The sequence below is a fragment of the Colletes latitarsis genome, chromosome 6 (genome assembly GCF_051014445.1).
Source record: "Colletes latitarsis isolate SP2378_abdomen chromosome 6, iyColLati1, whole genome shotgun sequence".
Classification (NCBI taxonomy): domain Eukaryota; kingdom Metazoa; phylum Arthropoda; class Insecta; order Hymenoptera; family Colletidae; genus Colletes; species Colletes latitarsis.
This window is the reverse complement of record NC_135139.1, coordinates 24,285,765-24,309,452: the sequence shown is the minus strand read 5'-3', so window position 1 is coordinate 24,309,452 and position 23,688 is coordinate 24,285,765. Positions and strand designations below refer to the sequence as shown.

The following is a 23,688-nucleotide window of genomic DNA, read 5'->3' as shown; positions in this document are numbered from 1 at the left end:
TTTCGAGGGTATGTCTTTTGACCAAAAATGCTTGTAATTGACCCCTGCAACTGAAAATATTTTTTTCAAGACGATTTGGAATTTTTGAATTTCTCCGAAAAATTTCAACATTTACTCGAATTTTTTTCTCGAAACTGAGTAGGATTTCGGGGGTATGTCTTTTGACCAAAAATGCTTGTAATTGACCCCCGCAATCGAAAATATTTTTTCCAAGACGATTTGGAATTTCTTAATTTCACCCAAAAATTTCATCACCTACTCGAATTTTTTTCTCGAAACTGAGTAGGATTTCGAGGGTATGTCTATTCACTAAAAATGATTGTAATTGACCCCTGCAACTAAAAATAATTTTTCCAAGACGATTTGGAATTTTTGAATTTCTCCGAAAAATTTCAACATTTACTCGAATTTTTTTCTCGAAACTGAGTAGGATTTCGAGGGTATGTCTTTTGACCAAAAATGCTTGTAATTGACCCCTGCAACTGAAAATATTTTTTCCAAGACGATTTGGAATTTTTTAATTTCACCCAAAAATTTCATCACCTACTCGAATTTTTTTCTCGAAACTGAGTAGGATTTCGAGGGTATGTCTATTCACTAAAAATGCTTGTAATTGACCCCCGCAACTGAAAATATTTTTTCCAAGACGATTTGAAATTTTTTAATAACTTTTTAACGAAGCCTCAGTCAAGAAATTGATTCTTGATTTTCGTCTTATTTTGGCCTCTAGAATTTCCCATTCAAATTTTTCCGAAGGTTGACCGACCAACCTGTATAAATAATATAAATTGCATGCAATATTTCGCTAGACGGTGTTTTCATTCGTTATTTATTATTGGAATAAAATTTAGTACGTTTCTGGTTTTTTCCTCGAGCATGGTATCAATCGATGTTCGTGTTTCTCTTTACACGAGACATCGATGTCCTTTGAACTTGAACTTAGGATCCTTTCTCTTGCAATTAACGACGCCGCGATGCTGGTGACGGTCCCTCGTGCGGAAGTGGCAGGTTCTATGCGTTTGTCGGTTTTATTGGACCTTCCGGTGTGCGTGCCGCGCTTAAGTTACTTGGGCGTTAACATCAGGGTGATTATCTGGTTAACGCGAGTTCGTTCTGCGTTTCGCAGGCTCTTTCCCACATTTATAAACGACGCGTGGTGGAACGGTTTTGCGTATGCAGCTGTTTCGGACGAACCCGATGTAAACACGACCTCCGTGTCTCATCTTTTTTGCTTGTACCACAGCCGCGATAGAATGTTTGCAAAACCTACCAAAATGGTATTTCAATGAACTCCAAAGTAGCTTAAGCATTATCTACATTTCTTAAATTTAATTACTTTCTAGTATCAATATGTGATTCATCGTGATAAAAAAGCGAAGAGATATCGTTGCCTAAAATTTAAATAATATATTCTTTTATTAATGGAGACGAGTTTAAAGCTTTGTAGCTTTGCCTATCGACCACCCTTGTATCTGACACTCGCAAAGAGAGTTTCATTTAAATTACCAATACTTCTCTTCTGGTAAAATGACTCCATTTATCGAAACTAAATTTTACGCAGAGCCAGTTCAACTGAACTCCTGCCAAAATATATTCGATTGAATCCACTTATCTGAATGTGCACTCCAGTTATTTGAACGAAAAATCAATAATGGGGTGAATTAGCGAGGTTCTATTATATCGAACGATCCAGTTATATAAACTGTTTGTCCTCCGACAGGTTCAGATAAATGGAGTTCCACCGTATATAAAACAATGATCAATAATAAGTCTATGCCTGTGGCATATCTGATCAGACTAAGAGCGTTAAACAGAAATACGTAAATAATTTAGATATTTATATAAAACACATTAAATTGAATAAATTTAACACGTTGACACGGTGGTCACTGGTGACCGGCAACACAGAAGTAGAGAAATTTTTCGGCGAAATTAAAAAGTTTCAAATCGTTTTAAAAAAATTATTTCTAGTTAGGGGGGTCAATTACTAGCATTTTTGGTCAAAAGACATACCCCCGAAATCCTACTCAGTTTCGAGAAAAAAATTCGAGTAAATATTGAAATTTTTGGGTGAAAAAAAAGATTTTCCGAATCGTTTTGGAAAAATTATTTTCGGTTGTGGGGGTCAATAACAATCATTTTTGGTCAATAGACATACCCTCGAATTCCTGCTCACTTTCGAGAAAAAAATTCATTACTGAAGGTATAACGTGTGGCCAGAAAAGTTGTTTATATGTAAGTAAGTAGGAAGCACGTATTATTGCGAAATCGATTATACGATGACGTTTGCGAGCTTCGCGAGACGCCAACGTTGCGAAATGATCTTGTAGACGCATAATTTTCACCGATGCACGGCGCCGATCGTCTCTGAACTTTTACAGGAAGAAATAAGTAGCTCGATGGACGCTCGGATATAAAAGTTTCCTGTCGGAACATGATCGTCGACCATGATTGTCCCGACTTTCTAAAAAAGTAAAAGAAGAGAAGAGGACGATCGAATCTTGAACCGATTGACACATGTTATATAAATAGAGAATGTCGTCACGCTTTTAGCAAAACTATAGTAGTATTAAGGCGTATGTTAACGAGTTGATCTCAAGGTGTCTGTTTAGCGAGTGTTGCTCTTACAAAAGTTACTATTGTAATAGTATAGTATCGTCCAGATTTATTTTTCCCAACATTTAAGATTCGGGAAAATTCACCCGTTTAATTCTCGTAGAATTAAATAAAAAAAATCGAATTTGAAAAAGTTCGACAAAGGTGTACAAAGAGCGTTGTTTTAGCGTGGTCCGTTTCATCGCGACACTCTAGCGACGCAGTTACATTTCAAAATAGCGCGTGTCGCTTCGTTTCAGATGAACCACGTTCAAGGTGCAGATCATGGGATGACGTAGGACCGACTAAAATGGAAACTGTCGGCCAAACGCACAGACAGCATCACCCTTCCTTGGAGGCGACCAGGTCCAACACCTCGACGCAGTCGGCCAGAAGCGAGGATTCCTGGTGCTCCGCGTCGGATCATGACCTCTCCTCGGACGACGAGAGCGAGAAGAGTAATATCAGTATTAAGTAAGCGTCAAAAACTATTAAAAACTGTCGTATACAAGGAAAGATTCTAAACAATTCTAAAATAGACAATTACAATTTTCATTCGTAAATTGCTGATGCGAATAAATCTAAACCAACAATCGTAGTAATTTCCCATAGGTATCGTTGGTCGTTGCAATAATCTAAAAAAGATTATTTGTTGGAAATTGGACGTTTGTTAAATAAATTGGGGTGTCGTTGATCGGCGCGTACAAGCGTGTTTACGTTATACAGGGTTGAAATTTTTCGACAAATATAAAAATTTCAAATCGTTCTAGAAAAAATATTTTCAGTTGTGGGGTTCAATTGCAATTATTTTTGGTGAATAGACATACCCCCGAAATCCTACGCATTTTCAAGAAAAAAATTCAAGAAGATGTGAAATTTTTCGACGGGAAAAAAAAATTTCGAGTCGTTTTAAAAAAATTATTTCTAGCTAGGGGGGTCAACTACAATCATTTTTGGTCATTACACATACCTTCGAAATCCTACGCACTTTCTAGAAAAAAATTCGAGTAGGTGGACAAATTTTTCGACGAAATTAAAAAGTTTCAAATATTTTTGGAAAAATTATTTTCGATTGCAGGGGTCAATTACAATCATTTTTGGTGAATACACATACCCCCGAAATCCTACCCACTTTCTAGAAAAAAATTCGAGAAGGTGTGAAATTTCTCGACGAAATTAAAATATTTCGAATCGTTCTGAAAAAAATATTTTCAGTTGTGGGGGTCAATTACAATCATTTTTGGTCATTACACATACCTTCGAAATCCTACGCACTTTCTAGAAAAAAATTTGAGTAGGTGGACAAATTTTTCGACGAAATTGAAAAGTTTGGAATCGTTTTGGAAAAATTGTTTTCGGTTGCGGGGGTCAATTACAATCATTTTTGGTGAATAGACATACCCCCAAAATCCTACGCATATTCCAGAAAAAAATTCGAATAGGTTGACAAACTTTTCGACAAAATTAAAAAATTTCGAATCGTATTAAAAAAATTATTTTCTGTTACGTGGGTCAATTGCAGTCATTTTTGGTGAATACACATATCCTCAAAATCCTACTCATTTTCGAGAAAAAAATTCAGTACTGGCGGAACTTTAAACGTTAATATCTTTTTAATGGAGCCTCCATCGACAAATTGGTATTCTTGATTTTCGTCTTAATTTGGCCTCTAGAATCCCCCATTAAAATTTTTCCCATGGGTGACCGTATACCCTGTGCAATACCCTGTCCTCTCCGGTGTAACGATTATTGTTAATTCGTTGCAGAAGTAATTGCCAATTGAGGAACACGTTGCACAAGGCGAGGACGCTCTGCGACAAGTGGAGGTCGCAGAATATGCGAGTGAGCAATGCGGACCCGTTGGACTCGCCCGGAAACCATGGACGACTGTCGAGATGGTTCAGCATTCGACGAGGCTCGACGCAACAGTACGACGTCGACTCCTCCGACACGGTGTCTCTTACGAGTCCCATCAAGGCGCCGCAGATGCCGCAGCTATGCGAAGTAATGACGATAAAGGATCGTTTGGGATCCTCGGTTTCTTAACTGATAAAAAAGGATGTTTTTCTTTTAACGCGTACGATATAATGCGAGGTTAAACTTTCCACGATTCGTTCTTCCCCTCGAAACCCTTCCACCTAACGTCTCGAGCTCAACGAAACCCGACACCCAGTAGAAAAGGAAGGAGAATCGATAAAAGTACAGAAAGAGAGACACGCGCGGTACAAAGAGATGCCGTAAGAAGATTTTCAACTCCCGACGTACTAAATCCATTCTCTTTCCTCGTCGAGCAATATTCGGTTTCGGTTCTACGAAAAATACCCTGACACAACCCCCTCGTCGTTGGGCCCCAATTCTTAGGAAAGTTAATCCTCCATTGCTGGCGTTCCTTTTTCGACTCGAAGATGTTTCCTTGTCCCTACCCTAAAATTCAAAGTGTCGAGAAAGATCGTTCGAAACTTGGGAGAATTCTAGATGTTGGAAACTCTGCTTCAGATCGAGGAGGAGAACAGCAGCGCGATGTTGCAGTTCCAGTGCATGCAACAACGCAGGCAGACCCCGCCGGCCCTTCCACCGACACCGGCGAATTTAACCCCCCAGCAATTGAAACGTCGACACATAGTAGCCGCTATCGTGCACTCCGAGAACAGTTACGTGTCGACGTTGCAGAGGCTAGTGAACGTACGTACTGGTGACGCCGTAAGCTTGGCAAACGGTTTCGAGGAATCTCGCGTTTTCCGTTTAAACATATACCGTGTTTCAGGATTACAAGAAACCTTTGGAGGAATCCTCGCCGCCCATACTGAGCCAGGCGAAAATAGTAACGTTGTTTCATAGATTGCCGGAGATTCTGCAATGCCATACGTTGTTCAGAATCGCGCTGGCGGAATGCGTCCGCTCGTGGGACAAGGACGAGAAGCTGGGGGACGTGTTCGTGGCGAGCTTCAGCAAAGCCATCGTTCTCGACATTTACAGCGGGTTTATAAATAATTTTTCGAGGGCCATGGATTTGGCTAAACAGGAGTCGAAGAGAAAGACCGCGCTCGCCGACTTTTTCAAGGTAAACGGTAATGTTCTTTCCCTGCTAATTGTACACCGCCATACAACGGAGTAAACGATCCGCCGTTTCTTCTGCATCAGGTGAAACAAATAAGCGCTCACGACAGACTGTCCTTCTTCGGATTGATGGTCAAGCCCGTACAGAGGTTTCCGCAATTTATACTATTCTTGCAAGTAAGTGTATCGCGACGCGTCATCGCGTTTACGTTTAACCTTCGATGATATTGCATCGGGATGACATAAGATTTGTCGCGCCAGGACTTACTGAAACACACGCCGCAAGGACATCACGATCGAATGTCGTTGCAATTAGCGTTGACCCAATTGGAGAGTTTGGCGGAAATGCTGAACGAGAGGAAGCGCGAAGCGGAACAGTTTCAAGCGTTCAAAGAGATGTTACGACACGTGTCCGGGAAATTGTCCCATCGTCCACTCTCGTCTTCGTCCAGGTATCTTATCAGGGAGGATAACGTGACGCAATTGGTGAGTGTACAATTATTTAAGGAATCTCGCAAGGAGAGGTCGTACAAAACTTTATGGCGATTTTATTGGGTTGGTATGATGCCGTCAATTTTCGTAGGAATTTAATCAGAATGGAATGATAACGAAATCCAAAAGACGAAGGTTACTCCTGCTGAATGATCTCGTGGTGTGCGTCTCGGTGACACCAAGGTCCGCAGAGGATTTCAGCGGCAGCGAGAGACTTACTCTAAAATGGACGTATCCTGTGTCAGATATCGAGGTATAGTAATCTAGTCCTGTATGCGGTCACGGATGTTGTTTTGCAGGCGTCTAAAAATATTTTTAATATCATATCTCAGATTCAGGATACGAGTACCTCGCCAACGTTAAGTCGTTTGTTGACCGCTGGCCTGAACAAAGGCGGCAGCTTAAAATCTGACAAAAGCGGAGAGTGTGGACAAGCAGGCGCGGACAATCTGTGCGTAGAAATGAACGATCTTATGCACGATTACGAAGTGATGTCTAGGATAAGCGATTTAGTTGCACAGCTGAAGGGCAAATACGAGGTAACGAATAGTCTTTATCAAACTCTCAACGTTGTAATTACTTCTGGTTGCAAATGTCAGTGTGTCTTTGCATTTAATTTAAAGGGGATGACGCTCGAGAAGACTAAACAAATTCTACAGTCCATACAATTGTCGATACAACAAAAAGACGAGGACATGGTTTGGGCCGACAGTTGTTGCTTGCAGTTGGTAACGAAGCAAGGTCAAATGTACACGTTCCAAACCGAGAATCCCCTGGTGAAGAAAGACTGGATAACCGAACTTAGGCTAGCACAGCTGGCCTTGGACCCGAACAATTCTCCTTCGTGGGAAGTACCTGAACAAGAACAAAGACCATCCACCAAGATGCCGCTTTTCGTTAGTTCGCAACAGGTGTACCATTCGCAACATCAGACAGAAGTAAGATATTGTTTACTTTCAATGATCAAGTGATAGGAATTGTAGCGGCCGTTGTATAGCCACTCCGTTAAACTCAGCGACGTTGTCTGGTAAAGACGTGTAGTCTCGATTCATAATCAGAGTCATTTAGCTTAACTTACGTGTGGCTGCGTGTGCCCACACATTACTCGCTCGCGGTTATAATAAATAGTAATAATAATGGGGTAGCCTGGTGGGCTACTATTTTACTCCCGCCCCCTCGGAATTAATGGGATTTTTCAGAGTGTTCGAATCACCAAATGTTTCTTCGATCCTTCTCAGGTACGTTGCGGTTGTTACTACACTGCGCAAAATCCACGCCCGACCAGGCGCCGCGGCAGAAGCCAAAGTTACTTATGGATATGCACGGGGGACGGTATATCCAGTCACGTAACGGTATTCGGCCAGTCGACGATAGCTTCCGCGACCTCTTTGAAGCAGATCACCGCGTTCGACTTGGTAGAGACCCAAGTGGGTGCTATAGAGTTCGTGAAGGGCTCCGCCTCCGATCCGTTGTCGCTGGCGGGCGACGTCGTGTGGATGGGAACGGACTCGCGCAAGATCCTAATCTATGCCGCCTCGGAGCCCGAGAAACAAGAGGAGCTGGGCAACTATTCGGTGTCGGGGCCGGTGATGCAGATCAAATACCATTGCGACAACGTCTTCGTCGCGTTGGGGGTCGGTCTGCTGCTGCTGTTCAGACGGCAACTGGACGGCGCGTGGAACCTTAGGGATCCGTTCGTGATAACGTTGGGCAACGAACCGGTCTCCTGTCTGATGCCGATCAACGCCTCCGTTTACGCGGCCTGCGGGAAAAAGGTCTGGGTACTTAACGCGGTGACCGGGGACATCGCGAAAAGCTTCAGCGCGCAGCACGAGCACGTTGGCAGCGTGAAACTGATGGCTCACTCCGGCGTGGGGCTGTGGGTCGCGTTGAAGAACTCGAGCACCGTCTGTCTCTACCACACGGAAACGTTCAAGCACTTGCAGGACATCAACATAGCGTCGAACGTGCTGAGAGTGACCAGATCGAACAACGCCTCGAACTCATGCGGCGACAATTTGAACAACAATCAGACGTCCGTCACGGTGACGGCGCTGTTGGCGTGCAAGGGCCTCCTTTGGGTGGGCACCAACGTGGGCATCAGCCTGACGATCCCTCTTCCGCGATTGGAGGGTGTGCCGATCATCAGCGGTCGCGTGAACATCTCCTATCACGCGCACTTCGGTCCCATCACTTTCCTGCTGGCCATACAGAATCCGAAGAACTCGGTGAATTGCACGACCGACGAGACGAACGACGAGGACAGCGTACAGTTGAGGCCGAAGGAAACCGAGAACAGAAGCGCCAGGGATCGGGCCAGCTTGGACTCGTCGATGTCGAGCAGCATCGTGAAGCTGAAGCAACAGCTGGCGGGCAGCCCGGTGATGTTGAGACGGAAACGTAGCAAGGAGTACGAGTACAGGGGTTCGAAGACGCTTCCTAGGGGTTTAGGTTCAGGCGGTGGATTCCTGTCGAACTCGATGTCCGGGTCGCAGAGCTCCGGCGAGAATTGCGACGTCTACGGGCTGTACGGGGAACTGATGTACGTGAAGGATTACGAGAACGAGAACAGCTCCGGCATCGATCCGATTTACGAGTCGTTGAGGAGGAGCGACCCGGAGCTGGCTGCCATACCAAATAAAGTTAGTACCTTAGACCGTAGATTGAAGATGAAGATCACCAGACCCAGGTCGTTGGATCTGTCGAATTGGTCGGTCGACTCGCACGCCAGTTCCCTGTACACGTCCTCGGGATCCGAGGAGAACCTGTCGTTGAAGACGGGTAAATTGTCGCGCAACAGCAGCACGGCCAGTAGAAACGGACCGTACGACGCGGCCGCGACGACCAACAGCAGCGTGGTGCAGTCGGTGCCCGAAACGATGCCGCAGCCCAACAGTATAAAGACAAACGGCAAAAAGATGAACAAGACTTTGCAGCAGATAGAACAACCGAAACGAACTGTTCTGACGCTGATGGGCGGCCGTGGTTACATTAACTGGAGGCAACTGAACGCGCAGTCCCTCGCCGACAAGTCCTCCAAGTCGGGCTACACGTTCAAAGATCCCAACAGCAACGACGCCCACATCGTGCTGTGGGAGATGAAATTATGATACTCAGTCACGCTAGGCCTATCGTTACGCCTGTGTTGGTACGAGTAGATATGTTAATACTTTCGGGCCGGTTACGATAACGTTTTCTCGTAGTATCGGCGAATAGGACCAAAAAAAGAAACTACTGTCGAACTGATATCTCTTTAAGTAATAAGGATGTAGGGACGGGGCTGATACTGTACCGATGCCATCGGTAAACGGATAAGTATCGTTTCCCATTGAATTTCGTTAATTTGTTTCGGGCAGTATTCATTTTGTGATGATTAATATTAATTGCGGTTGCTTCTGACTGTTAAATTTTCTATCGCGATTAATTGAATGATAGTTGATCGATGCCCGACTCTGGCCGTTACCGATACCGTATAAACTGAGTTAGCATCGATATTGTTATAAATATGTGAAATATAGGAAACAGAGTCTGATATTAAGTAATTATAGTCGGACACAAACGATAAGTAATTCCTTTTATCAATTAGATTTCGTAATCAGTTGAAATTGTGTCTGTCTCGCGTTGCTTACTTCGTACCGATTCAATTTCGTTTCTTCGATACTTTTACGATAGTATCGATGCATACGTTATCGGTGATACTTTGGTTATACTTGATATGAAATTGCTTGAATATCGTCGACCTGTATCGGTATCAGTCCCGTCGCTAAATGTAAGGATACTCGGTGGTAAGGATTCGTTGATTAATTAGTTGGTTTTAAGTCAGTCGCTGGTGTTCATTTATAAATGTTTCGAAACTGCAGACACCATCCTTACCGTTAGCAGTGAAAATGTCTAGTTCTCGCGTAGCTCTCTGAAAATAACGTTTTTGTATTTTATAACACGCTTCCGTCGTGTAGGAAAGATCGTATACTTTGTTATAAACTGCGTTTACCGTATACGCTTGTATCTGTTATTACCAGTGATTCTTAACCACTGTTTCGCAAATGTTTAACAAGAGATTTAACGAATAACTGTTGATAGCTTTTAAAATTAACGATCATTGTTTCGGATTAAAAGCAGCACCGGGTTCATTTCCCCATAAACCGTGCCACGAACTCGGAACGATTAACCTCTTTTAAAGCAGTGATGGCGAATCAAGAATCTTTTACGTGCCAAAATTTGTATAAATCGGACAGCGCGTTCGTATCGTAACATAAATCAGTTACCAGAACAAAGTACTAAATATTTACATTACTAATCACAGTTTTTATTTATATCGTACGTTAGCATTTAATTACTTGGATCGTGATGATAATAATTGGTACTATACAGTCGATTATCATGACTAGCATTAAGAGTAATACCGTATATTATCGATACCAGATAGGTTAGTATCGTTTTTTGCATCAAGTTCCAAATCGATATTTTCTGCCAAGTACCATTCTTCCACGAGAAGAAGGCACAGTGTGTTTGCATCTCCACTCCTGTTGCAGTCCGCTGACTCACAGCTATTGGTCGAAAGCAGCGACAAAGATCAGTGACAGCCAATCAGAGGACTGCAGCAAGAGTGGGGATGTAAACTGTGCCTTCTTCTCGCGGAAAGACGATACTTTGGTACAGAATTTCTCGAATACGAAAAATCATTGTTTGCATTTATCACTGTACGAAAACGTCCTTATTTATAATAATCGTTAACATCGTCATTGTATCGGATCTACATCATTCGTAAAGTTTCATCAAGATTTGTTAATCTTTGTCAAAAATATTCACCGCAGATCGGAACAGCTATCGTCCTTCCACGAGAAGAAGGCACAGTGTCTTTACATCCCCACTCTTGCTGCAGCTCGCTGATTGGCTGATACCGATCTTTGTCTCTGCTTTCGACCAATAGCTGTGTGTCAGCTGACTGCAACAGGAGTAGAGATGCAAACACGCTGTGCCTTGTTCTCGTGGAAGAATGGTACTTGTTCGTCTGTTAAAAAATTAATATACAATTTTCAGCGTGCTAGTAAAATCTTATCGTTTGCCGTCACTGCTCTAAACTGCGCCGTGAGCTTGAAAAGGTTATGGACCACTGCATCATTTTCGTGTGGAAATTTATGATAGAAAAATTAGAATCTGGGTAATCTAGAGCCGTGTTACGAATTGAGTGAATTCGGAAATTGTTGTGCGAGTGTGGTACGCGTTGTTGATGGATAAATTAGCTCTCGAACGTGTATTTTAATAAATATTGTTATTATTGAGGTTATACGGCAAAGTAATTTAAAGCAGCAAATATGGTAAAGAACCTGTGAAATTCGAGGCTCTTTACGAATTAATCTTGAGTGAGATTTTGAACGAAACCGAGCGAGTACCGTTGATTCGAAGCTCGATTACATCGAGTTCTATTCGCTCGGTTACGTTTCGTAAGATACGAGTCTGAACCGTTATCTTACGCTTTTGGTACGCAGGACGTTTCGTATCGAGGGAAGGACGATTGAATTTTTTTAAGCATTTTGCAATTTTCATTTCGAGTCTCGTTACGAACACTCGAGGGACTCGTACCCCTTTTTACACGGGGAAATGGAAACACACAGAGCAGCACGTCTGTGATTTATTCATTTGATTTGTTAGCCGCTATTAGCGTACAAAGAATCTCTGACGATATCTCTAAGAAAACAAAAAAAAATTATTCTTTTTTTAAATTTTTTCTTGATATAAATGAGAAAAGAAATTAAAAAATGAAAAAAAAAGATACAATCACTATTGAAAACGCTTGCGTGAACTTATTGGTACGCGTTTGGTTTTTGTCGTCGGACGAAATGAAAGATTTAAATGGAAATTTGAAGTTTAGTTTTGTTGATGTGCTTTTGCGAGAAAGAAAAAGTGAAATCTCATTGCAATTGCGCTTTAACGGATGACGATAATGGATCGTCCTAGTGTTTAATAGCATTTTTTTCGAGGGTGCATAAAGATATTTTATATCTTTTATAAGCGTTGGCACGTTGAACAGTTTTGATATATATTTTACTGTCGATAGAGTCAGAGTTGGGAAAATTTTATTCCCGAATAACGGAATGAAAATGTTTGATCTATTCGTAACCTAACTTTCGCCCACGGCCGTTGTTCGCCTGAATATCGATTTAAAAGGTTCGTTGATGGATTCTAATTTATAAATGAATTTATTGTATTTGTTGTTCGCGAATAAAATGTTTGCCCTACGTCGGAGAAAGATTTCTTCTAGAGTGGGGAGAATCAGCGAAAGGAAAGAGGAATAGAACGAACGAAAATGATCCCAACGATCGACGACGTGCGTTGTTTGTTCTCTATTTGTGATAGATCGAACGTGGACGGAGAGGGGTTTAGAAGGGGGAAAGAGTTTATATCAGTTACCCAGTGAGAGAAGTATATCGTAGTTTTGTCGCAAATGTGCTGTTAAGTTTTCCACTATCGGCATGGACGAACGAAAGTCTGCGTGTACATATACATTTTCCGAGGAAATTAATTTTTATATGGAATTGAATCCTGGATAGATTTATATTTTGTACACTACCTTTTTTTTTTCTTTTTTGTTTAGGTTTATATAAATATATACATATGTAATCTTATTTTGTATTTATACGGATGATAACACATACACGTGGAATAATTATTCAGCAATATTTTGTTACACGTACGTACACGCACACATTAAGCACACGTGCACATGTATTTATTACTTAAATAGCGTTGTGTCATTGTTACACATATATGCCATTCTTCCGCGAGAAGAAAGCACAGCGTGTTTCCATCCCCACTCCTGTTGCAGTCAGCTGACTCACAGGTATTGGTCGAAAGCAGTGACAAAGATCGGTATCAACCAATCAGCGGACTGCGGCAAGACTAAGGATGTAATCACGCTGTGCCTTCTTCTCGTGGATGGACGATACATGCTATATATGTATATGAATCCGAAAATTTTGTTACGTTAGCGTTTCGGAAAGGTTCTTCGTTACGATAATTTTGCACTATTTGTATGGCTACATTGCTGAATATTAATAATTATTTAAAAGCGAACACAAGGTTGTTTAGCCCCTCTACCTTTCCTCGCATGTATCGAAGTCGACATTCTTTTGCTTAAGTTTTATCTTGATCATTGCTGTAAGTTCACAATTAAATGGAAATCGTGATTATGTGCGAAACAAGTATTGCTAAACCCATCCTACAAAGTCATATTTTCCATGGTTATAGAGGGTGTTCGGCCACCCATGGGAAAAATTATAATAGGCGATTTCAGAGACCGAAATAAGACGGAAATCAAGAGTACCAATTTGTCGATAGAGGCTTCGTTAAAAAGTTATTATCGTTTAAAGTTTCGCTCGTACTGAATTTTTTTCTCGAAAATACGTAGGATTTCGGGGGTATGTCTATTCACCAAAAATGATCGTAATTGACCCCCATAGCTAACAATATTTTTTTCAGAACGATTTGAAATATTTTAATTTCGTCGAAAAATTTCACACCTTTTCGAATTTTTTTCTAGAAAGTGGGTAGGATTTCGGGGGTATGTGTAATGACCGAAAATGATTGTAATTGACCCCCGCAACCGAAAATAATTTTTTTAGAATGATGTAAAAAAGTTTTTTTTCTCCGAAAAATTTCATACCTCGAATTTTTTTCTCGAAACTGAATAGGATTTTGAATATATATCTATTCACTGAAAATGCTTGTAATTGACCCCCGTAACCGAAAATAATTTTTCCAGAACGATTTGAAGTTTTTGAATTTGATTGTTAAGAACTTTTCTTGATTTTCGTCTTATTTTGGCCTCTGAAAGGCCCCATTAAAATTTTTCCCAGTGGTGGCCGAACACCCTGTATATTTAACACTGGGACGGTGGATTTCAAGGTGTGTACACTCGTATGCTTTTCTTTTATTATTACAATTCATAATATAAATAGTAGAGGTTAATGGTACGTGCGAAGAACAAGAGAATCACACAGATTCATGTTTGTCTGATATATATATATATATGTATATATATATATATTTATTCTTTGTACAATATTACGATATGTTTACATTGTAGTATGGCGCATAAATAATTTTTTTTTTTCACATAATTCTACCGATATCGCTTTGTAACATCTCTGACAAGGAAAACGAATTTACAATTTCTCTGTTTCTATATATCTTTCATGACACCTACTACGATATGCATGGATAAGTACGATATGTGTACTATACAATATAAAATATCGATAAGTATAGAGTAAATTATGTTCTACTTTGTTGCGGTAATGTATGTGAATCTATCGCATACAATGAACACTCTACATTGCATATATTCTTCCGTTTTAAATAATCGTAGAAACTTTCCTTCCAACTATTCAGGATGTCTTATTACAATGTACAAATTAGGAAGTAGCTATTCATAAACAACAGTTCTCCGAACAGAAAAAGCGTTTCTTCGTCGTGCACGTTCTAGATATGTAATTTCATTGTTACATCGACGTTAACCTAACCCCGTGAAAGAAAGAAGCATGGAAATAGTTCAAATAAAATCCATTACCGGTTACTATACATTCGTAATTTTCCCATTGGTTCGTCAAAATATTATTTTCTTTAATTTTTCAACGCGCACGAGAGAAGTTACTTTTCGTTCGGGACTGTATACAAGTAACAAATAACTGTAACATTTTTTTTACTCTGGTATTGGTGCTCTATTAATTCTACGTTATATCTATATTTGCTTAATTACACAATCACCTTATCTGTTCGCTCGTAGATCGTATATTTATATATTTCGTGATGATAGAGTAGAAAATGATGAATTGTTATCTACATTGCAAGTTCTAATGCAGAAATACGAGCTTATAACGAATACTTGGTAAGTCGATACAGTGGTACATTTTGTAACGATGGTTGCAAGTTGGAAGTCTTCCATTAAATTGGAATTTCGGTTCGTAAATTTCACGAATTCTAGCTTGTAACTGGGCGTTCTGAAATATTCACTTTTCAGACTCGTCTACTCTTTCTCGACGAGCACCACCGACATCTCGTGGTGCCGTTAATTTCATTGCCTCCTTCTTCCTTTAAAAGAGCAGCAAAGTATGTGATGTACACAAGTAGAACTTGACTCGTATCGTACTCATTGTTGCAATCACTTCCTTCTTTTGTTGACGCATACGCTTGACTGTATTATAAACTTCTTAATCAACATATCAACGATTCGCTTATTCTTTTTTTTCTTTTAAACGCATTGTTCAACGCTCGGTTATGCTTAGTCTTATACAGTACTCTATTTCAATAAATAGCACATATCAAAATCGAAAGGCGCAAATCGACAGTGTTCGGCAAAAAAGTAAATGCACTGTAATTCTTAGGTTTAAAGTTCATTTTCTCTCGTAGAAAGCATGATTGATTTGCCGCGTTATGCGATGTGCACGTATGAGTTCATTTATTTGTTTCATTTTTAGACGTCCCTTTAGAGTATCGCAATAACTGCATGTGTATCATTCTATTACATGTATTTATAAAATACCTATATATACATATACGTACACGTATGTAATGCAGATAACATAATAGATAATACCTGCCCGAGCTGCCTCTATTCCATCGCACACGTAAATATTTGGTGCTGTGTTCAACTTAAAGTGTACTCGACTTATAGGGAATTTCAAATTTCTCCCTACAGACAATGGGTAAAAATGATAAACGTTCGTACGATACAAATTAAGAGTGACGTAAAAGAAACACGGTTACCCGAACAAGGAGTCACTATGAAATACATAATACTGCTAGAATTTGTATCTTTGTCCAGCTATGTTCGATGAACCTTCAATATCGTTAACCTCGTTTCGATCGTAATATTGAAAATATCATCGGAAACTTCATAACGCGTACATATGTCAGCTCTCACATTGCATACATGTTTTGTTAAATGTCAACAATTTAGTAAGATTACTGTCGATATAATGACACATACTAATCCATTTCTTTCTGCGAATAATAAAGGAAAAAAATAATCGAAAGTACTGCAAAAGAACTTCAAACTATCAACGAAAGGTTCATACCAACTTGGCGTATATTTTAATTTGTACAATTATTTTTGAACGTTTCGTTAAAATATGCAGAGTGCTCGGCCACACATGGAAAAAATTTTAATGGGGGATTCTAGGGGTCAAAGTAAAACGAAAATCAAGGATACCAATTTGTCGATGGAGGCTTTGTTAAAAAGTTATTAACGTTTAAAGTTCCATTCGTACTGAATTTTTTTCTAGAAAGTGGGTAGGATTTCGAGGTTATGTGTAATGACCAAAAATGATTGTAATTGACCCCTGCAACTAAAAATAATTTTTCCAAGATGATTCGAAATTCTTTTTTTTCACCCAAAAATTTCAACATTTACTCGAATTTTTTTCTCGAAACTGAGTAGGATTTCGGGGGTATGTCTTTTGACCAAAAATGCTTGTAATTGACCCCCGCAACTGAAAATATTTTTTCCAGAACGATTTGAAATTTTTGAATTTCACCGAAAAATTTCAACACATATTCGAATTTTTTTCTCGAAACTGAGCAGGATTTCGAATATATGTCTAATCACTAAAAATGCTTGTAATTGACCCCCGTAACCGAAAATAATTTTTCCAGAACGATTTGAAGTTTTTGAATTTAATTGTTAATAACTTTTTAACGAAGCCTCCATCAACAAATTGGTATTCCTCATTTTTGTCTTATTTTGGCCTCTAGAATCCCCCATTAAAATTTTTCCCAGGGTTGCCGAACACCCTGTATATCAACAAAGGCTAAATAGTCTTAATATTTTCAGTCGTTTTAACTGCCTTGAAAAAAAAAGAAAAAAAAAGAAATAAATTGCTGCTATTACTAATGTAACGCGTAAAAATAAATATTTCGTGTAAACGAACACTTAAATATCTTAATCTTATGCTATGAGGTGTACAGGAAGGACAACAAAAGTTGATTTCCTCTAAAACTAAATCAAATCATGTTTCATCTGCTTGGAAGAATTACAGGAAAACATTTTTCTTTTCCCAACCTTTAGAATGCACTTTTTTAATTTAAATATCTCGTAGCTTGAAAATAATCGCGCTTGTGAAATGAAAATTTCTCAGAGGTAGCATTTGCACGTTTCATACGATAAAAAACACATCCGGTATTTCCATTAAAAAATAAAGGAAGACTTTAGGATGAATATACGAAAATAATAAATTTTGGTGTAATATAAAAATTGATGATTTAGTTATTAGTTTATAATTACACCGCGATAAATACACGTACACAAATCGGATCGTTTTGCATAATTTTACGGTTCCTTAAACCGATGAGAATTATTTTATTTCCAAAAATATGGTAAAAATCGTTAAAAATATTCTTATTCGTAACAATCGACCAAGTGTGCCCAAGCATGCGATTTTTTTTTTTTTTTTTAATATTCGTAGTTCCCGATAATCACGATTAGATTTTACTCGAATTGTTTGCGGTTTCATTCATATACGTTCTGTGCGTGTATGTAATCACAAGTTATATTACTTACAACAATTTTTGGCCAAGATTTATTGCAGAATACGTGGAAGTATTAAGTTAGAAACATTACTTTCTCATAATGTTTTACCAAAAATACTAGTAAACATTACAATAATATAAACCATTTGATTAAAGCAAATATCACTTTCAATAATAGTAAGAAAAACAAAAAAAAAAAAATAAATGAAAGCGAAAAATAAATTACTAACGTCTAATATATATATATAGATATGTATGCGTGTATGTGTACGTGTTCGTGTATATGTACATACTACATATAAAAAATATACTAAACATAATAAATATTAACTAACTCAAAGCTGCAATGTTTTACGCAAAAACAAATATAAGAATCAATGATATATTACTCGACTAATGAGAGGCAGTGTTCTTAACTTATCATCATATTAATTCGTCATACTTTGCAGCTGATTATTGCTGAAATTTTTGTTCCGAGTTTTGAAAATAAAGGGGCGTTAAATTGCGTTAAGTACTCAAGTACTGTATGCTGTTAAAAAAAAAAGCATAAATAATTTTTATAACTAGCCAAATGCGATAATAAAACGGTTGATACGAGCACAGTGAAAATTACCGCGCAGCTTACAGACATTAGTAAATCGAAAAGTTAATATTAAAAAAGTATGTCTTGCCATTATGTTTAGAATCAGACAGTAATAGTAAATGCGGCATTGGTATTAATTGATTTTTTTTCACAGATAAGTTAACGCAGCATCGATGCTACCATTGTACCGGTATCAAAAAGTTGATTGGTAAATTTAAAAAATAATGTAAATATACTATATAAAAAATATTTGTAGTTGTATAATACACATAAAACATAATACTATGGTAAACTTAAAATAGCAATGGTCCCGAAATTGTTGATATGAGAGATTGGAAAAATTGGTAACCAATGAGTGAATTAATCGAATCTCAGTCAAGTTGCAAACCCTTTTTCGTCAAATATCCAAATGATGGATCGATTAGATGTTTTGTACATCCGATATCGAAGTAATAGTTAAGTCCAATACATGCTGGCGTAACAAGTAGACTACATATAAAAACCATTCACTCTTTATACGTGTGTACGTCTTTTTTTTTCCATGAATGTATCAAAATGTGAGGACAGAAAAAGAAGAAATTAATCACCTAGAGAACAACGTCGGGCAGGGAGCAATGCCACTAGGCTAATTGCGTCCCACTTCGTCCACCATGATGACCCATTCCAATCATAGAACCTCCGCTACCGATATCGTCGCGTACGATCTTCCTTTCTTTGTAATAAATCTCCTCGCTCTCCTTATCGCATAACAACAACACGGCTCCGCCGAACAAGAATATAGCTGCGCCCCATCCGACTCCATACGCCCAACCGAATTCCCATACCGTCCGATTTCCTGTAAAATAGTTACGATATTCGTATACGTGCAATAAAGCTGAAACGTGTCCAACAGTTTTATAGAATTATTACTTACCAAGATTGAGTTCTGTGGCAAAACACACTGGATATATCACTAATGCTATCAAGAGTGATATCACTGAAACACGACAAAGTAAATATACAGTATAGGAAGAGACGTCTACATTAACACGCGTACATTGTCTTAAATTGGCATACGTACGTGCAAAGCCCATGCAGAATACTGCAAATCTATAATACTTGTGCTTGTCGCGATTATCTTGTGACCTCAAGCCAAGGCCTGTGAGGACTGTTGCAGCAATGTCCGTTATTAAACATACTATGCACAATACAGCAGCTGCTTTTATGTAAGCTGCAAGAATAATAGTATTTTTAAAATCATTTCAACATGAACGCGTCGTTAGAACGATGAAAATTATGACGTTTCCAAGCAACTGGTCATCCTCAGAAATGTAACATATACTGTACGACCATATACTATAATTTTTATGTATATACGAAATTAGAGTATATATTCAATTAGAATGTATATTCATGCCATTGCATCAATCAAATTCAACATAAGTTGTTAAAAAATGATATTTATGTGTTCTGCAATTTTTAATATGGAATCTTAAATCTAGTGTTAAGAATGAAGATTTGTTGTACCAGTGTCTCTGGCTTGATAACACCCAGCTGGATCTGGCATGTTAAATGGCAAAGGTGTAGGTGCACCTTCCTCGATACAGTGGGCAAATAGACCTTGTCTCCATCCCAATGCCATTAACCAATCGGTGGATGCCAAACCCATTATCATCAATAGTATAACTATTATCCCACATATGAATGCTATCACCTGTAACCAACAGAGGAAAAATATTTACACCAATAGTAAAAGGAAACTACTAAATATATTCGTGTATGAATTCAGATTATCAACACCGATAATATCGTAACCACAAAGATTTGACAGCAAAATTCTTGCTCCTGTCTTAAAAGTGTGATTGCAGAATATAGATAAAGCATCAATGATGAACATCATATTAGAAACAAAACATCATAAATATTTATCGAAAGTATAAATAGTATAAATAGTATCGAAAGTATCGAAATAAGAATAATAGAAGTAAATTGCCACGACAAATTCGCGAAGGAGCTCAAGTGTACCTGTGCGATTTCAGTATCGCCCATGTGATCATCCGCGACTGTATACATGATCATCGTAGATCTATAGTGTACTTTCGAGACAGCCCTTAACGGACAGAATTGAGGAACCTAGTGTTTAATTAAAATCGTTTTGAACTTTTCTTTCACACTTTCTTCGGCCTCCTCGAGTACCAATTACGGGACATCGTACACTGTTCCGCGGAACACCCTCGGTAGACGACAGGGAAGCATTTAGAGATCGTTCGAAGACGCGAAACCTTCGCGAACACCTCAAAGGTAAACACGATTCAAGCCCTCGATTGCATTTCACGCGAGTATACGTGGAACAACTTTACAATCACATCCCGCCACGAGCCACGCGCGTGTTACATGTTTGCTGTAGAAATTTCCTCTTTGGCGTTCGCGAAAAGTAACGAAAGATTGTTCGTTTGGCGAGGTCAACCAGGGACAGAGTCTCTGTCCGAGGTTGGGGGAGTAATTGGGTTCCAGGGAGGCTGCGCCCATTAAAGGTCGTGGCGCAGTGCGCGTACGCGGTAGAGGGTGCTTTTTAGTACGGACGGAACTTGAGACGTATGTTCCATTTATAAAAATATTTCTCAACGCATTTGCTATCACCGTAAGGTTGGAAAATCCTCCGACGCAGACCGTGCTATATTTGCAGTACTCTTATTATACGTAACGCACGTTTTCAATTGGAAATTATATTCGATGGGCCGACTGAATATTTTTGATACGGTATTTCACGCATCGTAACGATGGTCGTCGGTTTAGATTTCGTTTGTTTGTAGAGATAGAAAATAGAACGTTCAAACGTACGGTGATTGGATGTCGATGTTTTATTTTTTATTTATTTTAATAATGTTAAGAACAATAGTCGTGATTGGAACTTAAATTCGCAATTTCTATTTTTCGATCAAATTTTACCGTGAATTTCGATGTTATAACTTTCGTTGCTATTGAAATATTAAATATAAATTACGATAATGTTGAAACTTACCTTCAATGGCCTGGTAATAGTGATTGTTTCAATCGTGGTAGTTTGTGCCATTGTTGTTTAGCTGTAATAAAAACATAATAACAAAATAAGGAAAAATTGTGGTATCGATACAACAAATATATTGCTAATCATAACTGAACAGAAAGGGTAAAAATATACAAGAATCTTGTAAATTGATATTTGTGTTAAATTGGATGTTGTAATAAAAGGTCATCAAGATGACTCATAGATCCTGCTAATTATGTTTATTCTACATATTTTACATGGGTTATAGAAATTTGATCTCTTCTGGAAATTAAATAACATTCGTGTATTAAATTATTGCATGAAATTACATTGTAATTGCAATATTAATAGTCGATGATAGATATTGTTAACAAAATATATAAAGTACTTGTTACATTATCTCCTACATTAAATAAATGTTCCACCATTGAATTCAGAGCTATACCTGAATCATTAGTAATTCGTGTAACATTCAAGGAAGGTTAACGAATTACAATATAACAATTTTATTTTAAGCGTTGACAAACGAGAAGATTAGTCACGCCCAAAGCAACTCGTGTCTCAAATTCTACGAATTATATTCTGATTGTTCTCTGTCCGAAAGTAGGATGGCGAATGGAAACACAGTTCTCGTCTTAACAATTACAGTGAACGAAACAGTACACTTACAACAATGGATATACGTATTCACTTTAGAACACTATCAATCTGCATACGCATCAAGCATTTAATAGAACGTAACTTCAGAATTTGACAGCTAGTAAATAGATTGCGTGAGAACGCGAAGCGAGCACGGAATATACAAACGCCACCAGCGCGATTCAATTTCGAGGGTTATGTCACTGAAAATGTCAACAACAGGTTTCAATAATATGCTCCCTATACGCTCGCGTACCGCTGACACCCACACAACGAGGAAATGCAGAATGACTCAATGAATAATCACTCGAAAAGCTTCTAAAGAACGAACGTTCTTATTGGTTCTCGTCGCGACAGGATTTCTAACCTCGGCTACGATTGGTACTTCGCGCGTTTCCCTCATCGGCGAATAAAACTCGGTGCATGACGTGCTCTCGAACATATGTGGCCAATAGAAAAAATGATCTTAATATTACAATATCCAAACTACCAATAGAATAGCGACGTTCTACTTTTCTATTAACAACGCAAGCATTGTTCTCTGCGTTATCGTATGCAAGCACGACATGGGGGTTAACAAGTTACAATTTTCTGTTAAGAATTTGTAGATGATTAAGTTCGAACAGTAATTTTCTGTGATTAAATATGGACAGAATCAGAAAGTACAAAATCATCAAGTTTTGAAATCGTTGCACACGGATCGATAGGACGAATATGATAATGTCTGTGTTGCTGATCAACATACAATTTATTGTTTCACTAATAATGTCTACTCCTTTGAAGCAAACATTTTTGTTTGAAAGTACTGTTTTTATATTGTGTCCCTATTTATTTGCATTACAGTTTCAGTTTTTTGTTCTTAAGTCCTTCACACACAGCCCTTTGACACCAATACTTGTATCACTTTTCTTAACTCTTCAGAATAACACAGAGTTTCGAACTTTGTATCGATAGAACATGATTTCCGAAGAGGTGGCACAAGTTTTGGCGGTTTCCTGGAAATGATGTCATTTCCAAGAATTTCAATTAATTCGCATATTCGGGATTCCGGTGAAATTTTCGCCGATTTTCGAGCTCTTGTATCAAGAACACCATCAACACTAATTTAATTTTATTGGCAACATTGTAAATAAATAATTAGTATACGTACCATTATATTTGCAACTTAACAGTAACCACGAAGAGTGGGGAATACATTTGGGAACCATGATTTATGCTGTGAGAGAGGAAACTCACCAACTCCAGCACCATCCACGATTCCATCTCTTTCATGGTTGGTACTACATCTAGTGACTTTCCCCTCTCGTGGCATGAATTATTGTTTTTAGATATACAGAGATAAACAAATATCATAGATGAATGACGAGCTAAAAAAAGGTTAGAAAACACTCTGGCTGCCAGAGTTTGGTATTCAGATAACACCATTCTCATTGGTGTTTTCGCACCTGCTTCTGCCTGTATTTGCTCGCATAATTCGTAAAACACATTAACGAGAAATTACAACTTAGTAATTTAGCAAAACAGCTTTCTCTTTGGATGTTTTTAAACAGCCATTTCACGTACCAAACGTAACCAAAAATCATAACAATTTCCGTTCGTTCACTGATCGACCAAAAAGTTGTTTAAACACGCGACGATGGTAACGTGTTTATCTCTCCGTAAATATGACGCATAATTTAATCGTGTTTTAAACCCCGATGGCGATCGAAGTTATTTTGAATTTGTAACAGTACGAATCCGTGAATCCTCAAGGTCTCGTAACTTTTGCAATCTAAAAATGGTTGAAAAG

The 23,688-nt window shown here is 38.6% G+C and overlaps 2 protein-coding genes across 9 annotated transcripts in view; one reads left to right on the top strand and one right to left on the bottom strand.

Annotated features, from left to right (window-relative positions):
- The window catches only part of LOC143342989 (rho guanine nucleotide exchange factor 10), a 61,415-nt gene extending 43,776 nt beyond the window's left edge, over positions 1-17,639 (top strand). For all 6 annotated transcript variants that reach the window (XM_076767393.1, XM_076767392.1, XM_076767395.1 and 3 more), the window contains 10 exons: positions 2,856-3,069; positions 4,362-4,599; positions 5,092-5,277; positions 5,360-5,656; positions 5,737-5,829; positions 5,914-6,138; positions 6,236-6,397; positions 6,477-6,683; positions 6,768-7,082; positions 7,383-17,639. In XM_076767393.1, coding sequence (XP_076623508.1) covers positions 2,856-3,069; positions 4,362-4,599; positions 5,092-5,277; positions 5,360-5,656; positions 5,737-5,829; positions 5,914-6,138; positions 6,236-6,397; positions 6,477-6,683; positions 6,768-7,082; positions 7,383-9,254 — 3,809 coding nt within the window. In that variant the 3' untranslated portion in view covers positions 9,255-17,639. The remainder of the gene's footprint in view (positions 1-2,855; positions 3,070-4,361; positions 4,600-5,091; positions 5,278-5,359; positions 5,657-5,736; positions 5,830-5,913; positions 6,139-6,235; positions 6,398-6,476; positions 6,684-6,767; positions 7,083-7,382) is intronic.
- On the bottom strand, positions 15,601-22,162 carry LOC143342991 (transmembrane protein 47). Of its 3 annotated transcripts, none has more exons than XR_013079888.1 (6): positions 20,258-20,741; positions 19,760-19,946; positions 19,314-19,463; positions 19,167-19,229; positions 16,948-19,088; positions 15,601-16,284 (listed from the first exon to the last, which is right to left on the bottom strand). XR_013079888.1 is itself a non-coding variant. In XM_076767402.1 (6 exons), the coding sequence occupies exons 2-6, from the start codon at positions 21,303-21,305 to the stop codon at positions 18,874-18,876; spliced, it is 666 nt and encodes a 221-aa protein (XP_076623517.1). In that variant the 5' UTR covers positions 21,306-21,315; positions 21,930-22,162; the 3' UTR covers positions 15,601-18,873. The 3 variants fall into 3 exon arrangements, 2 of the variants coding, with proteins under 2 accessions (XP_076623517.1, XP_076623516.1); XM_076767402.1 differs by lacking the exon at positions 20,258-20,741 and adding exons at positions 21,255-21,315; positions 21,930-22,162 and having other exon boundaries at positions 15,601-19,088; XM_076767401.1 differs by having other exon boundaries at positions 15,601-19,088.
- Positions 22,163-23,688: the final 1,526 nt, after the last annotated feature.